Here is a 15,631-nt window from a genome sequence, read left to right as displayed (position 1 = left end):
TATATCTCAACTATACCCCACTCCTTTTGTTTAGGGGTACCCATGTGACGTCTCCCCTCTTACATGAAATTCCTATAGTGGATCTGTGCATAGGTGCGCTCATTCTAGTTTGTGCACTTCGACCGAAAAAGTCTCAAAGATAATTATTTAAAAAAAAAAACAAAAATGTACGACGAAATCTACGCACACCTCTACGATTTCATATGGTATTTAAAAAGGATAAATCCTGATAAAAAGCTTCTGGAGAAAATTAGAGACCGTAAGTTACAACAAATTAAATAATATTTTTTTGCTTATAACAAATTAAATAATATATATTTATTTTTGAATTATCCGCTTACAGTTTTAAGGGATAAAATTATTGAGAAGGAGCATAAAAAATATTTACGTAAAGGAATTGAAATAAGGAATGCTCAATGGGAAGAAGAACTTATGTACAATTTTAACTTCCAAGAAGATTTTGATTATTTTGGAATCCGTTGGATGCAGGAAGGTGTTTGGGGGTCACCCAACCTCCAACACGAAGACCCTGATGATGAGGAAGGGTGGCCCCCAATTAGGAGCGAAAAATATATTTGCAATTTTTTTAATATTTAATTTTTATATTTAATTATACCTTTTTTAAATTACAATGTTTTATAAATGAAAAAAAACATCTTTATACATTACTTTTCTTTATTAAAATACATATGTATAATTTTCCTCATCCATGTCCAAAAGTTCCACTACCACTGTTAGAATCACTACTGAAGTGATAATTGCTCACCTCTCCGTATTCAAAGAATAAAAAACCCTACATTAGCATTATGAAACACTCTATACCTAGTAAGATAATATAAGCTGATGGTATAGAGAGAGAGAGAAAGGGGCTCCAACTTTTCTTCATCTTCTTTTTATTGTAAAATAATAACTACTTCAAGGTTGTAATGATACATCACCCAACAATTAGAAATTTAATATACGATCAACAAAATTTCAAAGTGTAACATAAAATTGAGATCTGTGTATGCTTTAAATATTAAATTTCACTTTCTCTTCCTATCGTTCTCTTTCTCTCTTTCTCTCTAAGGCGTCCACAGCTTAACGTAAGAGGGGGGGAGGCCACTTGTGTACCCCACGAGTTTAACGTCGGGAGGGAGCAGAGCGCGATGCAATGCGCACAACCGCACGAGGAGAGGGGGCACTTCCCCTACTTCCCCTACACCCGCGGGACCCCGACCCCCTCGCCCATCGGTCTCAGCCGAGGAGTGGGGCAATTCCCCTACTTCCCCTACCCCTGCGGAACCCCGACCCCCTCGCCATCCGGTCCCAGACAGTGATGGGAACTTGTGGGAATTCGGTATCCCCACCACGCCGCCACTAGCTAGCACGCACCCAGTGCCAGCGGTACATCGGTGAGCCAACCCCACTACTGTCGCCGCTCGCTGGTCACGCACACAGCTACATCGTTACGTGCGTGTCTCGGCTTTCGCCGTTGAAGTTCGGTTAGCTCCGTTGAGGTATGAGTACGAGAGGGATGAATATAATTTTTTCTCGGACCTCTCTTTCGCTCTCTATTTCTCCCAAGTTTAGTCAACGAGCCGCGCCAAACTCCTTTTCCACAGTATCGGCCGGTTCGATGCAATGGGAAAATAAATTTACTTTTTGACAATTATAATTCATGAAAATTTTTAAATGTTATTACAATTTGATAAATATTTTGAAAATGGTAAAAAATTATTGTGGAAAAAAAAATAAAAGTAAAAAATAAATAATATTGTCCGTGACAGTAATTGAAAGAAAAAATCCTTGTTATATTGCACAAAATTATCACTGAAGTGTGACATTTAAAATTCATTAAACAAACAAAAATTATACGAAAATACATTAAAGATTGATTAGTATGAAAAAATGGTTAAAAATTAGGTAAAAACTCGTACATTCTCTTGCAATATCACTGCATCGACAGCAATTCGGATTTGTAAATATGACCAAATTCATTAATATATACTATGAAATGCAAAAATCTCTCTGACCTAATTTCTATGATGAGAGCCTAATAACAGAAAATGTGAGGCTGCTCGGAAATTTCTTCGGTTATTTACCAATATGGAACACCTAAGCGAACTGAAATATCCTAAACTATATGCAAAAATAATAATAGGAAATAAAATTAGGACTTAATATATCAAAATGTGAAATAATGTCAAGAAATAGCTCAAACCCACTATTTTCAAATTTTTTTTATGCAAAATTTGAGTCTAGAAGGTACTTCTGCCTTGAAACTTTTGCAAATTTATATATAATTGTTAATAACTAAATAATTATTGCTCCAGAATTTACTTAAAATAAAAGTTTATTGAAATTGAGTTTTACGCTATGATATTGATAAATCTGACTTTATCTCTGCATTGAGAGGCAAATAACTCAATTTCTTATGCTTCTCGGATGTTTCTTCGGCTATAATCTGGTATAATATGTCCGAATGAACACAAATAGATGCTATTAATTATCAACAAATTATGTGGGAATCAAAATTGGGGATTCTAAGCTATGCTACAAAATAATGACCAGAAATGGCTAAAATTGTCCAATTTCAAATTGATTTTCTACAAAATTGGAGTATCGTAGGCGCTTTCGGTTTGAATTTTTTGCAATTTCAGTTATGTCCGAAGAATCATCCGAGAAATACGAGAAATTTAATTATTTGCATCTGAATATTTGCATAAAGCCAGATTTTTCAATATCATAGGGCAAAACTCAATTTCAATAAACTCACCATTTTAGTGCTTTCAGAATTTCGGGCAACATCAGCTTTAGAAGAAGAGCGACTACCGCTAACCAACACACTTTTATATGTCATCCGTGTAAAGTGATGTAGCGTTTACCCAAAAACTCTAAGCAAATCAAAATCTTTTTCCTCATTTAGATTTTAATTTTTACAAAATGCTTGTATATAGCCATTAATTAATTACATTTGGTAATAAATACATATAAAATGCATTCTTATTATATCAAATAATAAGTTGAGGTACAATAAACTCAATGTTTTTATATTAATCTGCCAACAAATACATTTTTTGTGTTTATTATAGAGTCCAATAAGTTAATGGTTATTAAAAAAAAAATCCTTGTAATGAAAAAAAATGAAAAAATTTTAAGCTTCGTCAAGACTCGAACCCGAGCCTTCCGCGTGACAAACGGCTGCCTTACCATCTGCGCTACAGTGCTCACTTGGTGTACCAAAAGCAAAAGAGCCTTTTAAAGACTGGCTACAATTCTTTCATTAACTTGTCATAAACGATTAAGAAATAGCTGCAATAATAAATACACTTATTTACACAGCATTATTACACTAAATTTATTATGTTTTTAATTTGAAGCATACATTTTGCATGAAGATATGATAGTTTAACGGTAACCATGCAGTACATTAAATACAAAGTTATTCATATGCTACATTGTCGTAAATAATTCGAGTACACGTAACATATATTGTAATATTACTTAATTAATTTACGACAATGTAGCATATGAATAGCTTTGTATTTAGTGTACTGCATGGTTACCGTTAAACTATCATATCTTCATGCAAAATGTATGCTTCAAATTAAAAACATAATAAATTTAGTGTAATAATGCTGTGTAAATAAGTGTATTTATTATTGCAGCTATTTCTTAATCGTTTATGACAAGTTAATGAAAGAATTGTAGCCAGTCTTTAAAAGGCTCTTTTGCTTTTGGTACACCAAGTAAGCACTGAAGTGCAGATGGTGAGGCAGCCGTTTGTCACGCGGAAGGCTCGGGTTCGAGTCTTGACGAAGCTTAAAATTTTTTCATTTTTTTCATTACAAGGATTTTTTTTTTAATAACCATTAACTTATTGGACTCTATAATAAACACAAAAAATGTATTTGTTGGCAGATTAATATAAAAACATTGAGTTTATTGTACCTCAACTTATTATTTGATATAATAAGAATGCATTTTATATGTATTTATTACCAAATGTAATTAATTAATGGCTATATACAAGCATTTTGTAAAAATTAAAATCTAAATGAGGAAAAAGATTTTGATTTGCTTAGAGTTTTTGGGTAAACGCTACATCACTTTACACGGATGACATATAAAAGTGTGTTGGTTAGCGGTAGTCGCTCTTCTTCTAAAGCTGATGTTGCCCGAAATTCTGAAAGCTCTAAAATGGTGAGTTTATTGAAATTGAGTTTTGCCCTATGATATTGAAAAATCTGGCTTTATGCAAATATTCAGATGCAAATAATTAAATTTCTCGTATTTCTCGGATTATTCTTCGGACATAACTGAAATTGCAAAAAATTCAAACCGAAAGCGCCTACGATACTCCAATTTTGTAGAAAATCAATTTGAAATTGGACAATTTTAGCCATTTCTGGTCATTATTTTGTAGCATAGCTTAGAATCCCCAATTTTGATTCCCACATAATTTGTTGATAATTAATAGCATCTATTTGTGTTCATTCGGACATATTATACCAGATTATAGCCGAAGAAACATCCGAGAAGCATAAGAAATTGAGTTATTTGCCTCTCAATGCAGAGATAAAGTCAGATTTATCAATATCATAGCGTAAAACTCAATTTCAATAAACTTTTATTTTAAGTAAATTCTGGAGCAATAATTATTTAGGTATTAACAATTATATATGAATTTGCAAAAGTTTCAAGGCAGAAGTACCTTCTAGACTCAAATTTTGCATAAAAAAAATTTGAAAATAGTGGGTTTGAGCTATTTCTTGACATTATTTCACATTTTGATATATTAAGTCCTAATTTTATTTCCTATTATTATTTTTGCATATAGTTTAGGATATTTCAGTTCGCTTAGGTGTTCCATATTGGAAAATAACCGAAGAAATTTCCGAGCAGCCTCACATTTTCTGTTATTAGGCTCTCATCATAGAAATTAGGTCAGAGATTTTTGCATTTCATAGTATATATTAATGAATTTGGTCATATTTACAAATCCGAATTGCTGTCGATGCAGTGATATTGCAAGAGAATGTACGAGTTTTTACCTAATTTTTAACCATTTTTTCATACTAATCAATCTTTAATGTATTTTCGTATAATTTTTGTTTGTTTAATGAATTTTAAATGTCACACTTCAGTGATAATTTTGTGCAATATAACAAGGATTTTTTCTTTCAATTACTGTCACCGACAATATTATTTATTTGTTACTTTTATTTTTTTTTCCACAATAATTTTTTACCATTTTCAAAATATTTATCAAATTGTAATAACATTTAAAAATTTTCATGAATTATAATTGTCAAAAAGTAAATTTATTTTCCCATTGCATCGAACCGGCCGATACTGTGGAAAAGGAGTTTGGCGCGGCTCGTTGGCTAAACTTGGGAGAAATAGAGAGCGAAAGAGAGGTCCGAGAAAAAATTATATTCATCCCTCTCGTACTCATACCTCAACGGAGCTAACCGAACTTCAACGGCGAAAGCCGAGACACGCACGTAACGATGTAGCTGTGTGCGTGACCAGCGAGCGGCGACAGTAGTGGGGTTGGCTCACCGATGTACCGCTGGCACTGTGTGCGTGCTAGCTAGTGGCGGCGTGGTGGGGATACCGAATTCCCACAAGTTCCCATCACTGGTCCCAGAATCCTCCTAGCCACACTACTTTCAATATTACGTCATTCTTATCTCTAACGGCTGCTTTTATAAAATTGAAAGTTGTTATTATGGATAAAAACATCTTACTCGTAATACCATGTTCAATAATATTAGCACCACGGCTGTGTTTGAAACGACATTTCACTAAATATTGGCCGCAAATATAGCGCTTTCAGCTACAGATTTCCCAGTAAGTAAATTATTTGAAAATTATATCAATTCCACAATAATTACCTATCATTTTCAAATAGTTTTTACTGGGTAGAGCGCCATTTAAATCAAAATCATGTAACGAAAATATTTTTCATAAAAATATTGTATCTTTCCTAAAAAAAATATTTCATTACGATTTTATAAATATTTTTTTTGTTTTATTTACTTTTAAATGTTATACTATTACTCATTTATTATTGTAAAATAAATTTAATTATTCTTACGAAATGTTATTATTTATTATATTCCCATTGAATAAAATTCAAAAATTGAATACACATACTATCTCTATGAGTTTACTGCGTTTTCTTTCATTTTCATCAAAAAATATATTCCTAAGACGACTTCGAAATATTACAAAAAGTCCTGAGATCCCCCCAAAAAACATTTTCGTATAAAAAAAAAACAGCAAGTAATTTTGTCCTTTCTCTCTCCAAAAATAGTAATTCCAACAAAAAAAATTATTACAGGGAATAAATAGCAAACAAAAATATCGGCAACACAAATGATTGAAATAATTTAGATTAGACAAGTAATTATAATTGGCCTCAATAAAAGTAACAACAAAGAAAGTTAATATAGAAAATAAATCTCAAACGAAAATACCGGCCACACAAAGGATTGAAATCACTTATAAATTTGACAAGTAATCAAGCGGTAACATAAAGCACTGAGATCGCATAATTACCCAACTAAAAAAAGTGATTGAATAATTAATTATTTGTATGAAAGTTGATTGGGCGATATCCGCAAAAAGGTCTAGGAAGGAAGGCTCTAGGGTGACAAAAACAACGCCCAGTAAATCTGGTAAAAAATCAGTTTATTTGATTGCAAAAAAAAATACAAAAGAATGAAAAGTGCTCCAAAGGAGGCTGAGCCGCAAATTTATAATCCACCCAAAGTTACAACTACGAAATCCCAACCCTGTGGTCCCCAGGTCCCCGGACAGGATTCCCCTTACCTGAGACTCCCATGCAACGAAGATAGAGGAAAAGGAAGACGATTCCTTGGAGGCCAAGAAATCGACGATGGAGCAGAAATGCGTACTAAGAGACTTAGTGGCGTCGCAGGAAGGGAGGAATGGCTAAGCTGCTACGAAGAATGACAGAAAAGACAGAGTCTAGAGTCTAAACCGTTTAAATGGAGCCGCAATAAGACGGAACTCTTGGGTATTAATATGTACAAGAGACCCAAATAGTAACAGCGAGAGAGAGCTCTACGCTGTGGGCCACCTGTCGGCCTTAATTGGAGGTAGGACCAAGAGAGACAGAGTGTGAGCAGGAGCGAGACGGCCTGAGAGTCCCAGACCGCTCGCACCTACACTCCGATCTCCAACAAATCCTCCCCCGCATTGACGTTCCTGCGTCAATAGATGAATCTCGCAGATGTAGAAATAAACTAAACTTATGTTTTTAAAATATGAAATGGTGAAACACCGTAAATGAAGACCATGGTGGAGAGAAAGAAAAAAAAATAACCTTTGAGCGAAGCTCCGAATGTCCACCAATGGTCACAGACTAACTCATCTTTTAAAGATGAGTTTGGCAGTTTTCAGCTCTAGCGCTGGAGTCCAACGTAAAGCAATATTCCTTGGAGATCCCACGTCTTCCACTGCCGATATTTCAACACAGCGTGCAATGGTATACGGTGTGTGAGTCCGAAGGCCAAGACGGTAACATATTTTGCGGTACGCTCCAGTTCCTTAGCGGTAGAATCGTATAAGATTCCCTTCTCCCAACTGCTCGCGTACAAAACAGCTAAGTCTATTGCTGGTGCTGGTGCACGAGAAGGTCCCGCAATGGGTTCCATGCTAACGTCAGCTGATTCTGGTTCGGGTGGACAGGGCGGATCTAAAATGATCTGCATCCTGGAGTGTTCTTCTTCCTTCGTCGACACAAGCAAATCCGGAATTTCCAGCAGAGAATCAACACAAGGAGCATCGTCCGAAAGACTCAAGTCACTGAAGGAAAGGTCCAGTACATCGGACGCATTCGCTTCTTCACCCCAAACTTCACTTAAGAACATTTCGACGTTGTCGACTAAGTTAGACACCTTGTCACTAGCCATGATTAAGGAGAACTGATTTAATAAGTAGAGCGTCAAGGTGAAGATGTACGATTCGGCAGATCAAAAGCCGTTGAGATTTTTTGTCAATATTTGTATTTATGCCGGGAGCCTACACAATTGTGTTAGGCTGCGTTGAATCTGTTTATTAGCTGTTTGAACCACAGCTACTCTCGCTACTGAGTCTGAATCGATGATTAATCGAATAATTCGGCCTAAGTTCCATTTGCAAGGTGGAGCGTTTGGAGTTTTAATGATAACGATGTCACCCTCACGAAAGTCGTTATTTTTAATTTGCCATTTTGGGCGAGATTGTAATGATTGCAGATATTCGCCCGACCATTTTTGCCAAAAAAGCTCGGTAATCCGAGTGATTTTCTGCCATCGATTTAGAGTAGATTCTTTTCAATCTAGAACGGACCTTTCGGGTGGAGCGAGTAAGGCGCGACCAACAAAAAAATGCCCTGTCGTTAGACATTCTAACCTTTCAATGTCATCGCGTAAGCGAGAAAGAGGTCTGGAGTTTAGACAGGCTTCAATACGACAAATTAGTGTAATCATTTCCTCGAACGTAGGAAGAAAAGTCCCAAGAACACGCTTTAGATGATGTTTTACGCTTCGTACTCCGCTCTCCCACAGTCCATCCCAATGAGGAGTGGCCACGGGAATAAATTTCCATTCTATTTCGCGTATAGGTTCAAAATCTATAGATTGCACATGTTTCAGAGAGCCTTGGAATGCAAGTTTCAATTCCTTATTTGTTCCTTGAAAATTTAACCCATTATCAGAGTAAGTCACCGCGGGTTTACCACGACGTGAAGTAAAACGAGCTAGAGCCGCCATAAATGCATCCGTATCATATTTGGAGACAAGCTCAAGATGGATGGCACGAGTAGTCATGCATACAAAAACAGCTATATAACACTTAACTGATTTCGAGTTTCGGCCTTGATGCAGTTTTACAAGGAAGGGCCCGGCGTAATCAATGCCAGTATGTTCAAACGGATGGCTACGGTTTACTCGAGCAGTAGGCAAAGATCCCATAAATTGTGTTCCTAGCTTGGCACGCTGACGAACGCAAGTGACGCACCTATGTATTATGCTTTTCGCAGCGTTTCGTGCATTGATCACCCAATACTTTTGCCGCACTACTGTTAACGTAAGCTGTAAGGCCACCGTGCAAGGTCGTGATATGTATATGTCGAATGAGCAGCTCGGTTAAATAATTAGTTGGCAGAATAATGGGATGCTTTTGGTTATCTGACAAAGATGAGTGTTGCAAACGCCCACCTACTCGTAGAACTCTTTGCGCATCTAAAAATGGTGCAAGAGAAAGTACTCGTGAACTTGACGGAACTGACTTTTTGCTTTGCAACGTCAAGATATCGTTTAAGAAGGCAGCAGCTTGAATTATTTTCGCAACATGCAGTGTTGCAGTACGTAGCTCGAGAGCTGACACGTGCGCGTGTTGACAAACATTTCTTCTACGCGCTCGATCTATAAATCGCAACACGTAGCTAACAACACGGATTAGTTTTGTCCACGACGAGTAGTTATAAAGAAATGACGGTAAATCTCGTGTGACATGATTTGAATAGATCGACGAGGTCTTTATTTCCTCGCTAGTCTCAAAAATTAAAGAAGAATTTCCCGATGACATTTCCCGAATTATTGAAGGTCCTTCCCACCAAAGCGCACAGTGTATTAATTGGCTTCGATTAATCCCTCGCGAGTTGAGATCTGCAGGATTGGACTTAGTATTGACATAAGACCAATGAGCCTCTGGTAGACTTCACTGTATATATTCGACTCGGTTGGCTACAAAAACTTTCCATTTGGACGAATGTTGTGCAATCCAAGCCAGCACGATTTGTGAATCAGAAAAACAAAAAATGTCATGCACTGAACGTTTAAGTTATGACTTGATATGAAGCATTAGTTTAGTCAAATAAGCAGCGGCGACTAGTTCAAGTCGAGCAATATTAATTGCTTTAAGAGGGGCCACTTTGGCTTTTGCCATTACGAGGCTGACTGAGGTTTGAATATTATTATTGTTGGTGAATTTAGCATACACCACAGCGCTATAGGATACATTTGAAGCATCACAGAACCCATAGAGTTCTAATTTATCTACTTCACTAAGTTGACCATTCCAGCGCGGGATATTGATTTTTGTTAATTCGCACATTTGCGAGTAATAAGACATCCATTTAGATTGGATAGGCTCGGGAACCTCGTCATCCCAATTAAGTTTGAGCAACCATGTGGATTGCATTATTTGCTTTAACACAATGGTGAACGGTGAGATCCAGCCTAAAGGATCGTAAATCTTCGCGTTTTCCGAGAGTAACATTCGCTTTGTTAACTTAGTGATGGAAGAAGGCGAGATTATAAACTGAAATGAATCAGAGCTGGTATTTCAAGATATGCCCAGCACTTTGCTAGTTTCGTTAAGATTTTCGCTATTAAAATTAAGATTAGCGTTACTAGAATCATTAGAAATTTCTTGGAGAGCTGTGCTTGCTGAATTGAAGGCCCATTTACTGAGCTCAAATTTACCTTTATCCAACAACTGAACTAATTGAGATTGGATATCGCGTAAATCCGCAAGGTTGTTAGCTCCAAAAAGAATGTCATCAACATAGATTGATTGAAGTAAGATGGACTTCGCATCTGGGAAGTCATCACCATATTGATTTGCGAGTTCCTGCACTACCCGTGAAGCTAAAAACGGTGCAGGTCCGGTACCGTATGTGACCGTGTTCAATTGATATGTTTGAGTATTACCAGAATCATCTTTCCAAATTATAGATTGGAATTTTCTGTCTTCCGGACGAATTAGAATTTGGCGGAACATTTTAACAATATCTGTTACACCAACAAAACGATAATCACGCCAATTCATAAGAATAGCTGTTATATCTTTTTGTAGTTTTGGCCCTACTAAGAGTACGTCGTTGAGTGATGGACCACTCTTAGTTTTAGCGGACGCGTTAAATACGACACGTATTTTCTGCTTTCCATTCTCGAGCTTAAGTACTGCGTGATGAGGCAGGTAAACCAAGGAGTCTGTGTCAATCGCGTTTGTTGTGACCTTCTCCATATGTCCTAGCTGCTCGTATTCTCTAATGAATTTAGCATAGCTTTCGGACTGCTCAGGAGATTTGTTAATACGACAGAGAACTCGCTTTAAAGCTGATTCGGCGATGCTGCGAGAGGCTCCCAGTGCCGATTTGGAGAACTCTGTCTTGAAAGGCAATGCAACCTGATAGCGGCCTGATGGTAATTGAGTAACGTTGCTCGCGAAAATGTCCTCACATAATTGATCTTCAGGTGTCAGACTATAGGTGCTAGGTACTTCTTCAATCTCCCAAAAATCTCGAAGTGTTTTATCGAAGTCACAACAATGAAGAACGTTTACTGTTGCAGTATGCATGTGCGACGCAAGTGTACCATACACAACCCAGCCAAATAACGAATCTTGTGCTATCAGTGCACGGTTCGATGAATGAATTATTTGATTCAGTAAAAGCTGAGGGCAATAATCTGCACCAATTAAAATCTCAATTGGATTTTTAGCAAAAGCATATTCGTCCGCGAGGTCCAGAGAACCTAATTGAGGGAATTCAAGAGGTGAATACGACCGAGGACTATAATTCGTGATTTTTGGTAAAATTAATGCCGTCACTTTGAGTGAGGCCTGATCGTGTTTGACTGACTGTAAAATGAGTTCAGCTTTGCTCGAGACGTTACGTACCGCACCTCCTGTGACTCCGTAAATCGTTGCATTAACTTTGCGGCGTGTAACTCTTAATAACTGGGCTAGATTTTTCGTCATGAACGATGTTTGTGAGCCCGGGCCGACTAAGCCTCTAATCATAATTTGACGGCCATTTGGTGCTGTAGCGCGCGCGAGAAAAGTAGCAAGGAGTGCCGTGCGTTCATCCATGGCACTCACATGAGCAGCAACAGAAGTCGAAGGCTGATCAATGGTTTGAAGACTGATGGGTGCAGTAGCTGGAGATGGATTGCGTTGAGACATCGGATTAGGTTGTTTCTCAAAATGCAGAAGCGTATGATGTGCCTTGGAACATTTTTTACACCGAGAATTACTTCGGCAAGACGATATCGAATGACCAGGTCTCAAGCAATTGATACAAAGTGAGTTGTTCTGCGCTGCTTTGTATCTGGCTTGAGGGTTCAAAGCAATAAAGCTGTTGCATTGATAGAGAGGATGATCCGCGTCACAATAAAAGCATTTTGGTTTATCAACGATTGCGTTGAGTGATTTCAACGACTTAGGACGAGAAGTTTTATCAGTGTTTTGTTTACTACCTTTGAATTTGTTACTAATAGATTCGAGCATATTAATCTGCTCGGTGATGAACTCTAAAAACTGAGTGAAAGAAGGATATTTCAATACACGTCTTATTTCCTTCTCCCACTCCACAGTGATAACTTGACCTAGCTTGTTTGAGAGGATGTGGACCAATATGGCACTCCAACCATCAACTGGATATCCTAATGTCCTCAGCGAGTCAAGCGCAACTATAGTTGTATCGCGTAGTGTTTTCATGGACATGAGATTGTCAGCGAAGACTTTCGGAATGAGCGTTAGTTTGCTAAGAAGGTTGGACGTAATAATTCGTTCATTTGTATACCTAGTCACTAATGCATTCCATGCTGTTAAGTAACTATCGTTACTGGCGGCTAAGGATCGAATTACTGAGCTAGCTTCTCCTTGAAGAAATGCCTTTAAATAATGAAACTTTTGAACACCTGGTAATGTCGAATTATCGTGAATCATTGATTTGAAAGAGTCATAGAAGGTTGACCACTTAGAATAGTCACCACTAAACTTGGGTAAATCTAACTTAGGAAGTTTCAACGAGGGAGCATGGGTCCGCCCTGCAGTGACAGGAGCGACTTGCTCACCGCTTAAATTCTCGATTTGCTCTAAAATGTATTCTTCCGCAGTCAAATACGCCGTCATAGCTCGCTCATAAGTATTCTGCATCGTATAGTTAAACTGTTGCAAATCTTTTTCCGATAAATGATTAGTAATCGTCACATGATTCGTTTGTATTTTCGCGAGAATTTCCTTGGCACTAGCCAGACGACCATTTAAATAAGGAACGGTAAAATTACCTACACCACGCTTTTTGGTGTTGACCAGTAGTCGTTCTAATTCTGAGCAATAAAGACTAACGTGACCTGCGCACATGAGTATTTCCTCCTGCGTTACCATTTTGCCACCAGAGACACTCCCCCAGCCACCTCGAAGAATCACCAATCAAAATTCAACTCAATTGAATATGTACCGGTTATATCCGGCTCGAAGGACCAGAAATTTGTATGAAAGTTGATTGGGCGATATCCGCAAGGAGGTCTAGGAAGGAAGGCTCTATGGTGGCAAAAACAACGCCCAGGAACTCTGGTAAAAAATCAGTTTATTTGATTGCAAAAAAAAATACAAAAGAATGAAAAGTGCTCCAAAGGAGGCTGAGCCGCAAATTGATAATCCACCCAAAGTTACAACTACGAAATCCCAACCCTGTGGTCCCCAGGTCCCCGGACAGGATTCCCCGTACCTGAGACTCCCAGGCAACGAAGATAGAGAGAAAGGAAGACGATTTCTTGGAGCCCAAGAAATCGAAGATGGAGCAGAAATGCGTACTAAGAGACTTAGTGGCGTCGCAGGAAGGGAGGAATGGCTAAGCTGCTGCGAAGAATGACAGAAAAGACAGAGTCTAGAGTCTAGACCGTTTAAATTGAGCCGCAATATGACGGAACTCTTGGGTATTAATATGTACAAGAGACCCAAATAGTAACAGCGAGAGAGAGCTCTACGCTGTGGGCCACCTGTCGGTCTTAATTGGAGGTAGGACCAAGAGAGACAGAGTGTGAGCAGGAGCGAGGCGGCCTGAGAGTCCCAGACCGCTCGCACCTACACTCCGATCTCCAACATTATTATATAATTTTTCTATACATACTACTTGCCGGGACGGGCCAAAAAGTTGTAACCTATCGCGGATATTCACTAAGGGAAAGGCGAGTGAACGCCAGACAGGCACAATGCACACGGACTTTATGATTTAATACTTTTAAATTTTTGGGCGCCAGGCCTATTTTATTATAGACCAGTCCGCGGCCTTCCCGGCTTGAGTTCTCTTAGATTTGAGTCCTGCCAACGCATTTAACAAGTACAATTGTATTAGAGTAAATATTAAATTCCAACTTTTACTATCTATTATACAGTTCCTTTATATTCAAATTACAGTCCCCTCTCAAGCATACTACTTTACACTAATAAGGCTAGTTATAATCATTATATACATTTAAACATCTTACAACTTCCCATTTTAGGGATCACTAATAGATCCTTAACATTCATATAATTACTCTAGAGGCCTAATTTACATGAGGCTAAATTATAAAATTCTATACTAAGAGCTTAAAGAGACTGATTGTATGCTCAATGTCCTCCAGGACATTATAGTTAATTTAGGCTGGTGGTTTAGCCTCATCAGAGTCCTAAAAGATTCTTCGCAGTCTATTTTCCTCTTCGCACTGCCCTTTTATTCTTTGGTAGGCACTGCGTAAGCCCTCCAATGCTCATTCCTCTGATGGGTATCCCTTTCGACTAATGCTCCTGTGGTATATTTTCCTTACTACTGACTGGCTTGTCAGTTAATACTATTTCTTATACTGGATTGTTTGCACATAATATTTCAAGACCTGCTGGGAAGAATATTTGGGCTTCGCTTGCCCCAGGTACTTGACTTGTACCTCTCTTTTCCTTTGCCTGACAGGCTACGTAGCCTATTGCTGATGGGAGAGGGTCCCACTAGGTGATTATTTCCTATAGCATGCTAGCTAATTCACTGCCAGATTTCTCAATCATAATTCACCTTCACTAAATAGGCATCAGCAGCATGAATTCATATTTTACCATCTATATGGTTCACATGCTACTCTGCACCCCCAGCAAAACCTCTCTGCCATCAGCAACAGCCCTCACCATGCCCCGCCAAGAGAAGAGGTTTTCTTATACATTATGAAAAGCAAACAAGCCAAAGGAGTAATCCTGGCGCCTATAGGTTAGGTTATAAATACACGTGTTATCACTTACCTTGGCTTTTCTCCTTTGTCCTTTATTTCTATTTATCCTTTTTTTTTCCTTCTCTATTTCCTTTATTTTACCCCTTTTTCCTTTTGTCTCTTTCCTCTATTTATTCCTTGCCTGGACCTACTCGTGTCTAGGGTATTCCAAAAAGTGCCACGAGGCAACGGGGTTCACCTCGCTCGAGTCCTGAAAAGAAGAAAGGCGCAGGCGCGCCCAGGGCCGGCGCAACTAGTTTTTCGCATCGATCCATTGATCGATTCAGGTCCGGGCCCACGCCCACTTGAACCACCGCACTACTGGCTGCGCGGAAATCAAAATCTATGTAACCGATCGAAACCGTAGTTTTGTCCGGTTACAAAGTGTATAGTAGTAGATATTTCAAAATGCAACTGTAACGAAGTTTTAAATATACATTACACTATTTGGCCCGTCCTGGCAAGTAGTATGTATAGAAAAATTATGTAATAATTAATTATTCAATCACTTTTTTTAGTTGACTAGTTATGCGATTTCAGTGCTTTAAGTTAACGCTTGATTACTTGTCGAATTAACGGGAATCCGTATACCGACATTACAGAAC

At 38.1% G+C, this 15,631-nt stretch overlaps 1 protein-coding gene across 1 annotated transcript; it reads right to left on the bottom strand.

Annotated features, from left to right (window-relative positions):
• Window positions 1-10,344: 10,344 nt before the first annotated feature.
• LOC136774959 (uncharacterized) lies at window positions 10,345-13,173 on the bottom strand. The gene has a single exon (XM_066729434.1). It carries the CDS (start codon window positions 13,171-13,173, stop codon window positions 10,345-10,347), a length of 2,829 nt encoding a protein of 942 aa, XP_066585531.1.
• Window positions 13,174-15,631: the final 2,458 nt, after the last annotated feature.

This window comes from Prorops nasuta, unplaced genomic scaffold (genome assembly GCF_024137725.1).
Source record: "Prorops nasuta isolate Cenicafe-Biocafe unplaced genomic scaffold, Cenicafe_Pnas_1.2 PNAS00007, whole genome shotgun sequence".
NCBI lineage: Eukaryota > Metazoa > Arthropoda > Insecta > Hymenoptera > Bethylidae > Prorops > Prorops nasuta.
The sequence above is the reverse complement of the archived record's forward strand: the minus strand, read 5'-3'. Positions and strand labels throughout refer to the sequence as shown.

What these genes read in the sequence shown, in the direction of transcription:
- LOC136774959 (XM_066729434.1), bottom strand. Translation starts at nt 13,173, where the DNA reads ATGGTAACGCAGGAGGAAATACTCATGTGCGCAGGTCACGTTAGTCTT.